Source organism: Engystomops pustulosus, chromosome 8 (genome assembly GCF_040894005.1).
Source record: "Engystomops pustulosus chromosome 8, aEngPut4.maternal, whole genome shotgun sequence".
NCBI classification, from domain to species: domain Eukaryota; kingdom Metazoa; phylum Chordata; class Amphibia; order Anura; family Leptodactylidae; genus Engystomops; species Engystomops pustulosus.
The window spans coordinates 64,423,977-64,439,083 of record NC_092418.1 but is presented as its reverse complement, the minus strand read 5'-3'; the positions used below and the strand labels follow the sequence as shown (position 1 = coordinate 64,439,083).

General features: G+C 41.2%; 1 protein-coding gene and 1 long non-coding RNA gene across 6 annotated transcripts in view; one reads left to right on the top strand and one right to left on the bottom strand.

Annotated features, from left to right (window-relative positions):
* The window catches only part of PIKFYVE (phosphoinositide kinase, FYVE-type zinc finger containing), a 125,618-nt gene that overhangs the window by 44,751 nt on the left and 65,760 nt on the right, over positions 1–15,107 (top strand). For all 5 annotated transcript variants that reach the window (XM_072121005.1, XM_072121002.1, XM_072121003.1 and 2 more), the window contains 5 exons: positions 1,563–1,634; positions 4,918–5,089; positions 6,651–6,829; positions 7,020–7,133; positions 11,670–11,778. In XM_072121005.1, coding sequence (XP_071977106.1) covers positions 1,563–1,634; positions 4,918–5,089; positions 6,651–6,829; positions 7,020–7,133; positions 11,670–11,778 — 646 coding nt within the window. The remainder of the gene's footprint in view (positions 1–1,562; positions 1,635–4,917; positions 5,090–6,650; positions 6,830–7,019; positions 7,134–11,669; positions 11,779–15,107) is intronic.
* LOC140075308 (uncharacterized) overlaps positions 1–15,107 on the bottom strand; it is a 53,739-nt gene that overhangs the window by 21,114 nt on the left and 17,518 nt on the right. The gene's annotated exons all lie outside the window — the stretch shown is intronic.

Here is a 15,107-nt window from a genome sequence, read left to right as displayed (position 1 = left end):
TTTATTTATAATCTTCTATGTGTGAGGGCTTGTTATACATGTGGCACATATATACTTTTTAGAGGCACAATTTAATATTTTATGCAATATACTGGAATGCTGGAAAAAATTCCAAGTGCGATGAAATTGACAAAACAAAATTTGCTGCGTTTTCTTGTGGGCTCTCTTTATGGATTTTTTTTTTTTTTTGCGCTCCAAATGACACCTCCTCTTTTATTCTTTATTCAGTACAATAACAGGGATACCACATTTATATCACATTTAAATCATTTGTACAAAAATATTGCAGTTTGTCAAATTCTGAGGCCAATAACACTTTCATACTTCGATGTGTGCATCTATGTAAGGTGTAATTTTTTGCTGGAAATTCTGATGCTTTAATTTATATCAATTTGGGACCTATGTGACATTTGATCATTTTTTATTCAAATATTTATGGATGGAAAAATGGAGAAAAAGTGGCTATTCAGATACTTGGGCACTATATTTGACCTCGGCACTTAACAGGTTAACTGCCACGATCACTGCCAATATACAGCTGATGCCCACACCCAGAGTCCTTGAGCTCTCTCCATACACCCCCGCAGCACAATAAGGTTGTAGTTGGTGCAACGGGTTTTCCGGGATTATGAATCTATGATACAAAAAACCATAATGCTGTAAATGAATGAATACAACAAAACTCAATGTCATTGTTTTATAGGCTTTCTAAAGTGTGCAGTTTTATATCAAAGATGGCCGACACAAGACACTACAACTCCCTTGAACCCTCAGTTCTGAGTAATGGCTCCTTCCTCTCATGCATTGCTCCTAGTGATGATTTCACATACTGTTCTGCTCTGTTACCATAGCAATGTTGTGCCTAACTGCCATCACTGTATATTACCTCTGCCACTCTGAGATATGGCTCGCCACAACCCTAGCCATATTGGATATGTAGCATACTTTACTGGCGCCAGCACGTGATAAATCCCTCCCTATATCAGTATGACCTGCAATATGCTTATTGCCTCCATGTACATCCTGCATCCAGTCCCCTCCATTTTAAAACAATCTTCCCCTCCAACATACGGTCCCTTGTTAAATTTTTAGTGAAGTCTGAGGATACATGTAGTGGTTGCACATAGCCTTAATTGCAGTGTCTCTTTTCTGACCTAAACGGCTGCTTTATGCTACAACAGAACTGCCCATGCTCTGCTTTGGCATTAATGTATCTGTATTTTTGATTGGTAAGGGGCATGTACATTAGGTTTTAGGTTGCATACACATCATTCTAGAATTGCCATGAGTTGTACTGTGTACTATACTATACTATGCTACCAGTATTAGACTGGGGATCCTTGGGTTACCAGATAAAATTATTCATCATCCACAAGGAAATCAAGGAGACTCTACCAGCCTCCAAATAAGGGCCGCTGATGTATGTATGGAGTCCATTATTAGGTTACAGCGTGGGCCCTCAGCAGATTAAATTATGATTAGCAGGCATAGGTTTGTGTCAGAGATTTACACCACACCATTGGACAGTTTAATAATTTTTTTTTTTTTTGTGTTATATACAGGATTGTTACAATGGAGTTTTATGGTAAGAACGACCTGACTTTGGGGGTTTTCCTTGAAAGATACTGTTTCAGGTGAGCTTATAATTTTATTATCCTATGAATCCTCTTCTCATACCCGCTGCCGCACATTGGGGAAATATTTGTGATGCAGGCCTAGAATAGCTGATTTCCAAATGGATGGATTTTTTTCTTCTAGAACAACACCTCTCGTAAACATGACTAGTGTTTGGTGTCATATGAACCGCAGCGGCCTCCCCCACTAATGATATGAACCGCAGCGGCCTCCCCCACTAATGATATGAACCGCAGCGGCCTCCCCCACTAATGATATGAACCGCAGCGGCCTCCCCCACTAATGATATGAACCGCAGCGGCCTCCCCCACTAATGATATGAACCGCAGCGGCCTCCCCCACTAATGATATGAACCGCAGCGGCCTCCCCCACTAATGATATGAACCGCAGCGGCCTCCCCCACTAATGATATGAACCGCAGCGGCCTCCCCCACTAATGATATGAACCGCAGCGGCCTCCCCCACTAATGATATGAACCGCAGCGGCCTCCCCCACTAATGAAATGAACCGCAAACAGCGGCCTCCCCCACTAATGAAATGAACCGCAAACAGCGGCCTCCCCCACTAATGAAATGAACCGCAAACAGCAGCCTCCCCCACTAATGAAATGAACCGCAAACAGCAGCCTCCCCCACTAATGAAATGAACCGCAAACAGCAGCCTCCCCCACTAATGAAATGAACCGCAAACAGCAGCCTCCCCCACTAATGAAATGAACCGTAAACAGCAGCCTCCCCCACTAATTAAATGAACCGCAGAGGCCTCCCCCACTAATGAAATTAGCCGCAGCGGCCCCTTGAATGAAAAAACGGAACCGAACGGGCAGAAATGCGACCATGCCCTCTGCCTGTGCACACTATGACGCAGTGCTGTTGCTGATGTCATGAGATGTGTGCGGGTAAAGATCACAGTCACATCTTTGCTTGCTCTGTTACAGTCGAAGACTAGAAAGAAGATTAGCCGCGGGGTGTGCCAGAAGGTAAGTATGTACGTTTATTTCTTTTATACACTTGGGTATAAGAGTTAGATTTTTTTTTTTAACAAAAATGGAAATAACCGCTTCTATACACAATGCTCTTGCAGGCAAACTAAGTGTAACTTTAACACTGCAAAGCTAATTCTCTCTTTGCTAAGCATCGTTGTGCTGACAATTTGGTACATCCCCATTTTGAACCTGATGAAAAGAATGGTTAGTTTCCGAAACACGTTCTCCCTCATTTTAACATCCAAATAAAGATTTCTTTATTCTCACATCAAGACTACATTTTTTTGAGGCTGAACATCGATTTCCCTGTTGTGTTTTTTGGGGTTTTTTTTCCTCTCTCTCCACATACATGAATATAACTATCTTGGGTGTTTCACTCCAAGACACCAGTAGATGCGGCAGCCACATTATGTGGCCGTCTCAGATAATCTCACTCACCATGAAATGCCCTGTGTACATATCCATTTCTATTTCTTGTGTATTATATTGCAGGCTGTATAGCGATGAATTTACTGATACAACAAGCATTATTTATTTTTTTTTTTATACCCATGGTGTTTAATTTTGTATAAATACCATCCACTTTGTTGATCAGACACATTGTTAAGACCGATGGACTGGTGATTGTGTGTTTGGCCTTAAATAGATTCTTTATCTCACTAGAACAGGATAGTGACATGCATGTGCATATTTATTAGAAAATTCACTTAAGGATTAATTTTGACTTTTTATTATTGGTGTGGACCAATTTATTAAAATGTCATATGTTGCTTAAAGAATATGGCACATGAAGACCTATCACCATAAAAAAAATGCTCTGAAGTGACTTAAAGGGAACCTACCACCACGATTCTACCTATAAAGGTATAACGGGTGGTAGGTTGATGTATGGGACGTGAGGATAGCCCTTTTTAGAGCTAATCCTCACGTCCCTGCTATCTTTTTAAAACTTTAATACCCTAATATGTACATTTTCTTGAGCGGCTACTGGGGAGTGGAGTAGCCTGACATGAGGCTACACGTCACGGCTACTCCAGACCCCAGTAGCCTCTTTTCTTCACCTACCCAGACATCTTCGGCACTGCGCGTCCTCGTCCCAAGAAGCCAGAGTTCTGTGCGTGCGTAGTAGCTCCAGCTTCGGAGCAGTTGCAGCGCAGCCGGACAAGGGCGCGCAGCTACGAAGATATGCGCCAAAGATGTCAGGGTAGGAGGAGAAAAGGGGCTACTGGAGCGTGGAGTAGACGTGTAGCCTCATGTCAGGCTACTCCACGCCCCAGTAGCCGCTTAATAAAATTTACATATTAGTGTATTCAAGTTTTAAAAAGATAACGGGGACGTGAGGATTAACTCTAAAAAGGGCTATCCTCACGTCCCATACATCCACCTACCACCCGTTCTACCTTTTTATAGGTTTTCTTTAAGTAAGCAGCTCCCATTGCTCCCCCAGATGTAGCGGTGTTAAACTGTTAGCTTTATCGGAACCTTCTGATTAAGCTAGCGAACACTGCAGTGCCATACCCTGAGAACGCAGTACCGAGCTTACAGCAGTCTGGCGTATTTATGAGGGGGCAGGACTAGGACTGGTGGTGACTGCCGCATGAAGCCTTGTAGTCACCACTGGCCTATGGCATGGTAGGGGCTGTCTGGGGAAGAAGCAGCACCTCGGACCGCCCGCTCATGAATATGCTGCTATAAGCCCGGGTTCTCGGGGTAAGTCACTGCAATGCTTGCTATATTTATCGAAGATTAACACTGCTACGTCTGGGGCAGTGCTAGTGCCGAGCATTCTTTTATGGTCACAGGTCCTCTAACAAAACCGCATTCAGTCGACCTCACGCTTTTGAGTCTTTTTGTTGGCGCTTAGGATACATATTCTGGACTTTGAATCAAGCATGGTGCAGCTACCATCCAAAAGTCACACACCACCTGATAAATGCATTAGCACAAAGCTTTAAAAACCTGTCAAATAAATTCCTCTTGCACATCTATTGATGCATACCTCCGCTGGCCTTTTTCTCAATATTTTCCCTTCTTAATGATGACTTTTTTTTCTTACTGAATGGGTTATATTGCATCTCCCCCACACTTACTCCACCATTTGGACTTTCCAAGATGTCTGCCGACTCCTGTGCTCTGTAGAACTACCTACCTTTATTTACAGGATTCTGTATTTTAATTGTAATCGCGTTTAAATGGAGATAAAATTATGAAAATATATTTGAGAGATTTGCTTTAATTTGCAATCTGATTGCTCTTTTACGCTATGTATATTTTCATTGATGTGCTCTTCTACAGACCGTCCTATCAGTGCCCCAGTGTATTCTGTGACACCCCAATGGTGCACCACATAAGACGTTTTGTGCATGGAAATGGCTGTGTACAGATTATTCTAAAAGAGCTGGACTCTCCCGTTCCTGGTTACCAGCACACCATCCTCACCTATTCCTGGTGTAGGGTTTGCCAACAGGTATTTATGATGTGGTCACTCACATAATTTTGCTAGAGCCCTATTTTATTTGCGGACAGGGTGACAAGAGTTTCCGTTCCTCTAATTGTAGTCTTTTGCATGTGTCCCCAGCGTAACTAAACCTTTGAAGCTATTTTTTTCAGAAATGAATTAGTACAGATTATAACGGTTATTATATAACTTCTTTGGAGGCTAAACATTAGTTTTCCATGCCTAGAGAATATTTCCCGTGATGGTTTAACTTTGTAAGGAGAGCAGACTAGCTAATAGTTAAGTCATTAGACTCTTTTCAATTTCCTCTTTCAACTGTCGGTGGATACAGGACAGAAAGCAGATTGCAGAAACTACCGGTACTTAAAGGAAATCTGCCACAAGGATGAAGGATTGTAAACGAAGTACACTTCAATGCAGGTGTGTGCCACTTCTGTCAGGATCTGCTCATCTTCTAGCTTCCTATAGCAGAAACAGAGGTGCTCTGCACAAAAAAGATGTTAGTGAATATTGGAGCCTCTCGGCTCATTTGCATAATTTTTAAAGCCTTTTTTTTCTTAAAAAAGAAGGGCATAATGTGCTAAAAAAAAGGAGATTCTGAAAAAGGAAGCATTCACCACAACATAGGTCTACTTTCTTTACAATCCTTGATCTTGGTGGTAGATTTTGTTTAAATAAGGAAGGTAGGGGAGGAGAAGGACACAGGAAATAATCATTTAATAAAGTAAACTAAAAGTTTACTGTTTGTACTATTTAATTATGCAATTTTCTTAAAAGTGTAGTTGTGCTTTAACCCCTTTGTGACCAATTGCCATTGGTGCCTGAATGTCAAGGTCTTTTCTGCTCTTCTTTAAATGTCAAATTTACTAAGGGTCCGAATTCCCGCATTTCCGTCGGGTTTTGGGTTTTTTTTCTGATTTGCGCTGAATTGCCCAAGGTTTTTGGTGCAAGATTTATTGTTAATCCTGGTTCTTATGACAACCTAAGTTTTAAAATCCAATTGTCACAAAGACCCCAAAAAATTATGCTGGAGTTACAATTATAAAATGATACAAATTCAACTTAAGAACAAACCTGCAGAACCTATCTTGTACCTCTATGTCTATCTATGTTTGTGTATATGCGCTGTGCTATTTTATGCCACTCTTTCACCCGTTACATTCCAAAAGGTAAGAGAGATTTAAAACAACAACAATATTGATTGGGGTTTGAAAACCATTATCTTATGCTATTGCTTTAATGTTTTGTATGAATGTCAGTTACTCTACTGCCAATGTCACCGCAGAAAATTAGCCAGAAGCAAGTCTGCGACGACATGTATTACCCTGAAGCTGAAAATTAATATTGTATGTAGACTTCTCTTCTGTGGGATTCATTAATGAATGATACAATTGAGTTCTGCTGAGAGGGGGTCATTTACACCACTACAGATTGATTTTAACTATTGAGTGACAGTGGCAGCTTACAGCATGGCTTACAGCTCAATATATTACTATACTGAAGGTATAGATCAATAGTTAAAACTGATATGTATTTCTACACATAATTGTAATGACTTGTTTTTCTGTAGGTAACTCCTGTTGTGCCACTCTCCAACGAATCCTGGTCTATGTCTTTTGCTAAATATTTGGAGCTCCGATTTTATGGCAATCAGTACACCCGTAGAGCCAATGCTGAGCCATGTGGTCACAGCATCCACCACAATTACCATCAGTACTTCTCATACAACCAGATGGTGGCATCATTCAGGTAATAACCGGATTGTCACCCATTAAACATCTGTTTAAATTTTAGTGTCCTTTGTAGAATTATTTTCTACCTTGGTTTTTGCAGGGGGTTATTTTGTGAACAAATCTCCCCAAACCGTTTTTACTATATTAAAATAGTTGGATTTTAGAAAAATTTATTTAAAATGTCAATTTGTATTGCTGTTGTTTAGTTATTCCTCCATACGACTCCTTGAAGTTTGTGTCCCCATGCCGAAGATATACATCAAGCAGCACACTCCAGCAAAAGTGTCAATCTTACAAGATTTGAAAGATTTTTCTCAGAAGTAAGTGTGGGAATTATTTCTAGTAATTGGAGTTTTATATGCTTCATTATTTACTACCCTGAGCCTAGAAGATGGGAAGTAAAAAAACAAACAAAATAATTGGGCTAGGTTCAATTCACGTCATAGCTGTCCGTTAGAAGTCGGGCACATTCCTAAGGATCCATTTCCTCATGCAGTGCTAGCGTGAGGGAGGGGGGCAGCATAATTGCATATGCATGCAACGGCTAACCTGCACATGATGTCTTGAACTGTACTCATCTTTCGCTAGTGCCTCACAGTCTATGACGTTGGAAAGCAGCTGTGGACCTGAGGTGGGAGGCTTGGCTGGCTGTATGCTGGGGGCTCTGCTGGCTGTATGCTGGGGGCTCTGCTGGCTGTATGCTGGGGGCTCTGCTGGCTGTATGCTGGGGGCTCTGCTGGCTGTATGCTGGGGGCTCTGCTGGCTGTATGCTGGGGGCTCTGCTGGCTGTATGCTGGGGGCTCTGCTGGCTGTATGCTGGGGGCTCTGCTGGCTGTATGCTGGGGGCTCTGCTGGCTGTATGCTGGGGGCTCTGCTGGCTGTATGCTGGGGGCTCTGCTGGCTGTATGCTGGGGGCTCTGCTGGCTGTATGCTGGGGGCTCTGCTGGCTGTATGCTGGGGGCTCTGCTGGCTGTATGCTGGGGGCTCTGCTGGCTGTATGCTGGGGGCTCTGCTGGCTGTATGCAAGGGGCTCTGGGGGCCTGGCTCCGTACCGGGGGCTCTGGGGGCCTGGCTCCGTACCGGGGGCTCTGGGGGCCTGGCTCCGTACCGGGGGCTCTGGGGGCCTGGCTCCGTACCGGGGGCTCTGGGGGCCTGGCTCCGTACCGGGGGCTCTGGGGGCCTGGCTCCGTACCGGGGGCTCTGGGGGCCTGGCTCCGTACCGGGGGCTCTGGGGGCCTGGCTCCGTACCGGGGGCTCTGGGGGCCTGGCTCCGTACCGGGGGCTCTGGGGGCCTGGCTCCGTACCGGGGGCTCTGGGGGCCTGGCTCCGTACCGGGGGCGGCGCTGACCACTAATAAATGGGTCGGAAAGTATGCAAGGCGGTGGGAGTGCCACAAAAAAAAAAGTTGAAAACCCCATGGTAAATGTCCCCCACTGTATCCATTAAAACAGGAGAACCTTAATGTTTGTCCAGCTACAGACCGTAGCCAGTGGCACTAAAATAAAATCCATTTTTAGTATTTTGAGAATTTATGGAAAGCTATTATTCGGTATGATGTGGTCTGGGTAATTGACCTGTTATCCTTGTAGGAAAACCCCTTTTAATTGGTTATGCTCCCACAGGGTGAAACTCATGGATTGTTACATGCAATATATGAAAAGCCATGTTTTACTGGACCATAATTCACTGACAGGATGAAACTTCTCAAGGCACATTGATTCTGTTCAAACAGAGAGATATGTGAACTGGTTTAATTTATTTTAGTAGAAATCATTACTCCACAGTCCTAACAACTGCTTATGGGAATATAAAATCACAAGGGTGAAGCATGAGAGCCCCTTATGACCTGGATTGGCTGATCTAATGAGAATGAACTGTGTAGTAATGGGATTACCATGATAATGAGAACATGTTAGGATGTCCAGGTATTTTTCGATCTTTGTAATGTTCATGTTACAAGACGACACATGGGATTTACTATGTGATTTGCAGAGAACAGCAGTGTAACGAATGGTCCGAAGCAATTTGATTTATTGTTTCTGTATTTTCCCAAGCAAAATAAAAATCTATAAAATTTATTAAAGCAAATGTCCCATAAAAAGGTTCAGCATGGGTTAATTCTCCCCATTCCTAATTGTACACTGCTCTCCACTTGGAAGTAAATTTTTGCTGCAATCTTTACTAAGTGTTAAAGGAAACCTACCACTTGAAGTGGCAGGTTTCTGATGGAAATATCGGGCACCAGCTCAGGGTGAGCTGGTGGCGGAGCTTATTTTTGTTAGTGTTTTAAACCGCGGTATCGCGGTTTAAAACACTTTTTAAACTTTATAGCCGGCGCAGGGAGGTACGCACTTGGCGCTTACCATGCGCGCGACCACATAGGAAGTGAAGGAGAGCCGCGCACATGGTAAGCGCCGAGCGCGTACCTCCCTGCGCCGGCTATAAAGTTTAAAAAGTGTTTTAAACCACGATACCGCGGTTTAAAACACTAACAAAAATAAGCTCCGGCACAAGCTCACCCTGAGCTGGTGCCCGGTATTTCCATCTGAAACCTGCCACTTCAAGTGGTAGGTTTCCTTTACAGGAAACCTACCATTTGATTTGATGCATTATGAAGCAAACATACCTTGAGAATGCTGTAGCTACACTAACGTATGATCATATCTTGGTTAATTCCTGAGCTGAGTGGTTTTTCTGAAAAAACAATTAGAACATTCAGGATCTTGGGAAAGCTGGATGAGACTGACAAGACACTGAGCTTGTAATTACAAATGGAGGTTAGTCAAGAATGACTAATCAACCTGAGCTAGATCACTCATACACAGCAGCTGGGGGATGGTGCAGCAATTGATTATTCTGCCTTCAGGCACAAGTCAGGGGTTACATAATCCTCTCCTGCAGAGAAAAACCTTACATGCTAGGAGAAGCACTGAACCAGCCATAGACAGAGCTACATTATCATAATGTTATAATTGTTTTATCAGCAAAACCACTCAGCAAAGGGATTAAACAAGATATAATCCTGCATCAGTGTAGCTACAGCATTCTCAAGGTATTCTCAGATTAATGGATTAGAATGACTATTTGGATTATAAAGGCTTCTATTCTGTACAACTGCCCTAAAAGGTCAGATAAACAAGGGTTATAAACGAAAGTAGCCTCCTTTTAGCTTGTTACCTTTTTTTTAAACTTTTTTTTTGTTAGAGTAGTTACAGCTGTTTGAAAATGCATGCCTTAAACGCAAACAAAACGCAATGTGTGCCTCAGGGTACGACCACACGTTCAGTTTTTCAGATGCAGTTTTTGATGCCCAAACCTGGAATAGAGTAAAAGTAGGAGGAGTAGCAGCACCTTTTAATTATTTTTCTCAACCCATTATCATCCACACCTGCTTTTGGCTTCAAAAGCTGCATCAGAAAAACTGAACGGGCGCGTTTTTTGATGAGTCCAAAGTCTTCAGCCCGGATCACATGCTGAGGTAACATTGCCTTTCCATTGCATTTGCTAAAACGCAATGTTGCTTCAGCATGTGATCAAGGTTAAGGCCTTTGGAATGCGTCAAAAACGCATCAGATAACGTGACACAGTGCATCGCGTGAAAGCACTCAACGCGTGACTGTAAATTCAAGCAAATAATTCACATGCTAAAAGATTGAATAAATAATGAAATATTAAACGTAGGAGCACCAGGCCACAAGAGCAAGTCCACAAATCTCCAAAGATGGCATCAATCTACCATATATAAATAATGAGGGCTGCACATGAAAACTATTAAAGGAAACCTACCAGTTAGAATGGCAGGGGTAAGCTGTAAATACCGAGCGCCAGCTCAGGGTGAGCTGGTGCCGCTGTATCGCGGTTTAAACACTTTTTAAATTTTATTGCTGAAGCTGCTTCGGCGCTGCGTGCGCACGATTGTGCGTATGCCTACATAGGAAGTGCCGGAGACGTTGCGGAGCACGGTCGCGCACAGCGCCAAAGCAGCTTCAGCTATAAACTTTAAAAAGTGTTTAAACCGCGATACAGCGGTTAATAACACTAACTAAAGTAAGCTCCGGCACCAGCTCACCCTGAGCTGGTGCTCCGTATTTACAGCTTACCCCTACCTTTTGAACTGGTAGGTTTCCTTTAAATACCATCCGATAACATCGAGATATATACAGTTCAACACTCCAAATTTCACTGCGATAATAGAGAGGGAGATGGAATCAATCTATGTTCACACCAGAAAACATTATGCAAAGGACTCAACTTCACATTCGGCAGATTCTGTGAGATTTAAGGTGTACTTGGTGCAGAGAACTTCAAGTCCAAAAGTACTTCTTTAATAAATTATACAGACAAAAGTATTTAAAAACCAGGCCTTTCACATAAAATTCAATATGTATAGTGATCGCCAACAATCCAGCCTGATTCCGGCTTCTTCTGGGATGTAAAAAATGGTAGAATTGAAGACTGCATCACATTCCGCAAAACAGTTACACCTTACACAGCGCTGTACACCAAAGTGTGGAAAAGGTATTGGCATCAGAATATGCCGAGAGAAAGAAATTTGTTTTCGTACAAAAGGTTTTAATTTTTTTAAATCTATTAAACTCTGATATTCCTGTGATGGTCCCGATCGGAGAATGAAGTAGAGGTGTCATTTACAGCAGTAATTTAAATGAAAGCTGTATAAAAAGCCCACAAGAAAATGGCGCAATTGCTATTTTATGTCAGTTGCACTGCATTTTGAATCACTAGGAAGTAAAATTTGAAATCAAGCCCAAGAAAGGAAGTAAAATTTTAAATCAATTACAGCAAGGGGTTAAACTTCATGCCACTAAAATCCAACTTTCCATTGTGCTTTCTGCCAGGGTGACTCAGGTCTATTGTGCAGTGGATGACCGTCTCACCTCCCTCAAGACAGACACCTTTAATAAAACAAGAGAGGAAAAGATGGAAGATCTGTTTGCAAAGAAAGAGGTAATAACCAAGAAAGATGGATGTGATAGTTCATGGAGCAAAAGACTGTCACATTTTATAATAAAGGAATTGTATAGAAAAATGTTTTGTTAAGATAGGACTAAATTTTTCTGTACATGCTGCAATCTTATGAGGGAACACAATGGGGGAGATGTATTAATCTGTCTATGACAGAATTCTGTCGTAGTTATATGAATTTGGTCTGTCTTATTCTGCACCAGTCTAACTCTGTACTGTCTACCCTTAGGACACTTTTTATAAATCTGCCCCAATGTATCTACTGTTGATCCCTTTGATCAGAGTGACATAGGCTATGTTCGGTAATAATGCAGACATGGATGGTGTGCAGAAGGTTAGGGTTAAATGCTTCTTATATCCAGTGATATTGAGGTCCTGCAGTATTTCCAACCCTCATCTGGAAGCATTAAATATGTTTTGAAGCCACTTTTTCCTTGCCGATTGCTTAACTTTCTGTGCTTAGCAGCTCCCCAAATCACGGTACACGTATTATGCATAATACATGTGCATATTTTACATAATATATATGCTCATTATGCAGTGTGCGTGTCATGATTGATTTAGCATTATCTTATTAGTCTGTACATCCAAGCTTACCTATACACAGTTCTAGGAATTTATAGTGAATGCTTTTTCTTTACATCACTGCATGAGCAAAAATAGGGTAAAAAAGAGATGAAATAATCAAAACTTATTAATATTTGTAATATTTGGCTTATGCCTTTCCTTGTCCTATGCATCTTAATCCCTTCCCGTACTGCATGGCGGGATCACAGGTTTTCACCCCTGGACATGTAAGGGGCACCTCACGTGAAAGGGGTTTGGGCTGCTCCAATCGCAGTCCTGTGGGCTGCTTGTGCCCCGGGGCTGCGCAATCCTCTCCACTGAGCATGCACAGTGTCTTACATAACACAGTGTAATACATCTGTACATCTGAATGACTGCTTGAACAAGCGATCAAAGCATCGCTTGTTCAAGCCAACCTGTTAAAAAATAAAAGTGTAAAATGCTTGAAGTTTCTGTAATAAAAAATAATTAAAGTGAAAGTCCCCTAAACACTAACATTCCCTATACACATCTAATAAAGAAAAAAAACACAAAATCACCTAAAAACCCACACACATTTGGTATCGCCGCGTCAAACAAACTGTACAATAACTCAGAAACATTATTGGACCCGCTCGGTGAACGCCATAAAAACAGAACCCAAAAAACTAAACAAAAATTTACATTTTTCATAAAATCCATTCACAAAAAATGTTCCAGAAAGTGATCAAAAAAAGTTATGTGCGCCAAAATGGTACCACTGAATTTGACAACTGAACACGTAAAGCCCTAAACCAGCTCTGTTAACATAAAATTATTAAATTTATATCTCTGAAAAGATGGTGCTATAAAGAAAATCTAATTTGTTTTGAATTCGTTTTTTCCCAGTAAAATTGTAAAAATATATAAAAAAAACAGTATAAATGAGGTATCACCGTACGACCCCCAAAAAATGCAAAAAGAAAGGAAACCAAAATTGACAATTCTCTTTTCCTCCATACATTAAAGAGTTAATAAAATCCCATTAATAAGCCAATAACTAACTAAAACGAAGTATTTTTAAAGTGCATCTAATGTGGTAAAAAAATAAGCCCTTATGTGTTTAAATTGCTAAAAAAATTAAAAATTTTGGTATAGCCAATGAAAAGGGACAAAGCATAATCTGCTCTGAATGGCGCAGCTTCCTTCGATGCTCTGGCATGTGCCCATAAAGTAGGTTGTTATATGCGGGAGAGTATGAAACTTTGTGGAGCGTTTTGGTATGTTTGAGAATTTGTACATTTTATGAAAAACTCATTCATTTAGCCAAAAAAAAATGTTAATTTCAAAATTGCATCCGATTTAGTTTTAACCCCTGTAAAACAATGAAAGGGTTAACAAACTTCGTAAAAGTTGTTTTACATACGTTGAGGGGTGTAGTTTCTATAATGTAGAATTTATATGGTTTTACTTTTATTTAGGCCTCTTAAAGTCACTTGGAACCTGAGCAGGTCCCTCAATAGCAGGATCTGGCGTTTTTTAATGAAAATGTGAAAAATTGCAACAAACGTTAAAAGCCCCATAACCTCCTACAAAAATGAGAGAATGCATAAAAAACCATGTCCACATAAAGTAGACATTTAGTGAATATTTATTAAGTTTTTATTTATTTTTTTTTTTGCTTTTATGACTGTGGAAAAAGTAGAACATTTTAAATTTCGAAAATCGATAATTTTTCCAAAGTTTCACCAAATATTTGATTTTTTCATAAATAAATGCAAAACCAACATTTTTCAAGTAACATGAAGTACAAAGTGTCACGAGAAAACAATTTCAAAATCACTTGGATTTATTAAAGCGTTCCCAAGTTATAACCATTTATAGTGACACAGGGCAGATTTTTTTAAAAAATGCGCTGTTGTCAGGAAGGTGAAAAGTGGCTTTGGTGTTTATAGGTTAGATACAGATGCAATATGCTGATAACAGTTCCTAAACTTTCTATGAATGTTGACAACCACCCTACTTTTTATTAAGGCAGATTTACCATGTTCAAATCGCTGTCCGGTTTGTGGGCAGAATGGTATAGAATAGGAGTGGAGGAGACTGATCGGTAACCAGCATCCGGTTTCTTGCATTGTGTACATTACATTGTAAAATGACTTGCCTAACAAATCACTCACCATTCCAGCTTCACTGGTTCTGAAGCACATCATGTATGTCACTGTATATCTATGCATCATGTCAGCGTTTTATCATTGCAGGCGTGATGGTCATCTGTGGATTTTTGCTATGTTTTTAACCTCTTAGTGACCTACGTAGAAACCCCTATGGGTGGTCACTAAGGGACCCTAGGCTGAGCCCAAGTTCTTCATGAGTCACCTGCGCAGGAAAGAACAGCAACCCAGCTGTCATATGACAGCCTGGCCCGTGCTCGAAAAGACTGTTTAACCACTTAGATCTACATACCTGGTGAGGGAGAGGGCTCCCTCCCTCGTCCTCCCGCCACCCCATGATATACGATCAAGGGGTGCTATCTTCTTTGCTGCATCAAATACCAAATCTATAAAAATATAAACAGTAATTCATGGCGGTGAACCCACAACGGAAAAATGCACCTTAGCCATGTACACCTTACTGAGTGAACTACTAAATATGAAAAAATTATTGAAGTCAGAATATGGCAAAATGAAAAATTTAATGAAAATAAAATGGTAGTAAATTTGGTATCGCTGCACTCTTACCAATCCAAAGAATATATTAGGCATGCTATTTGGATCGCACAGTGA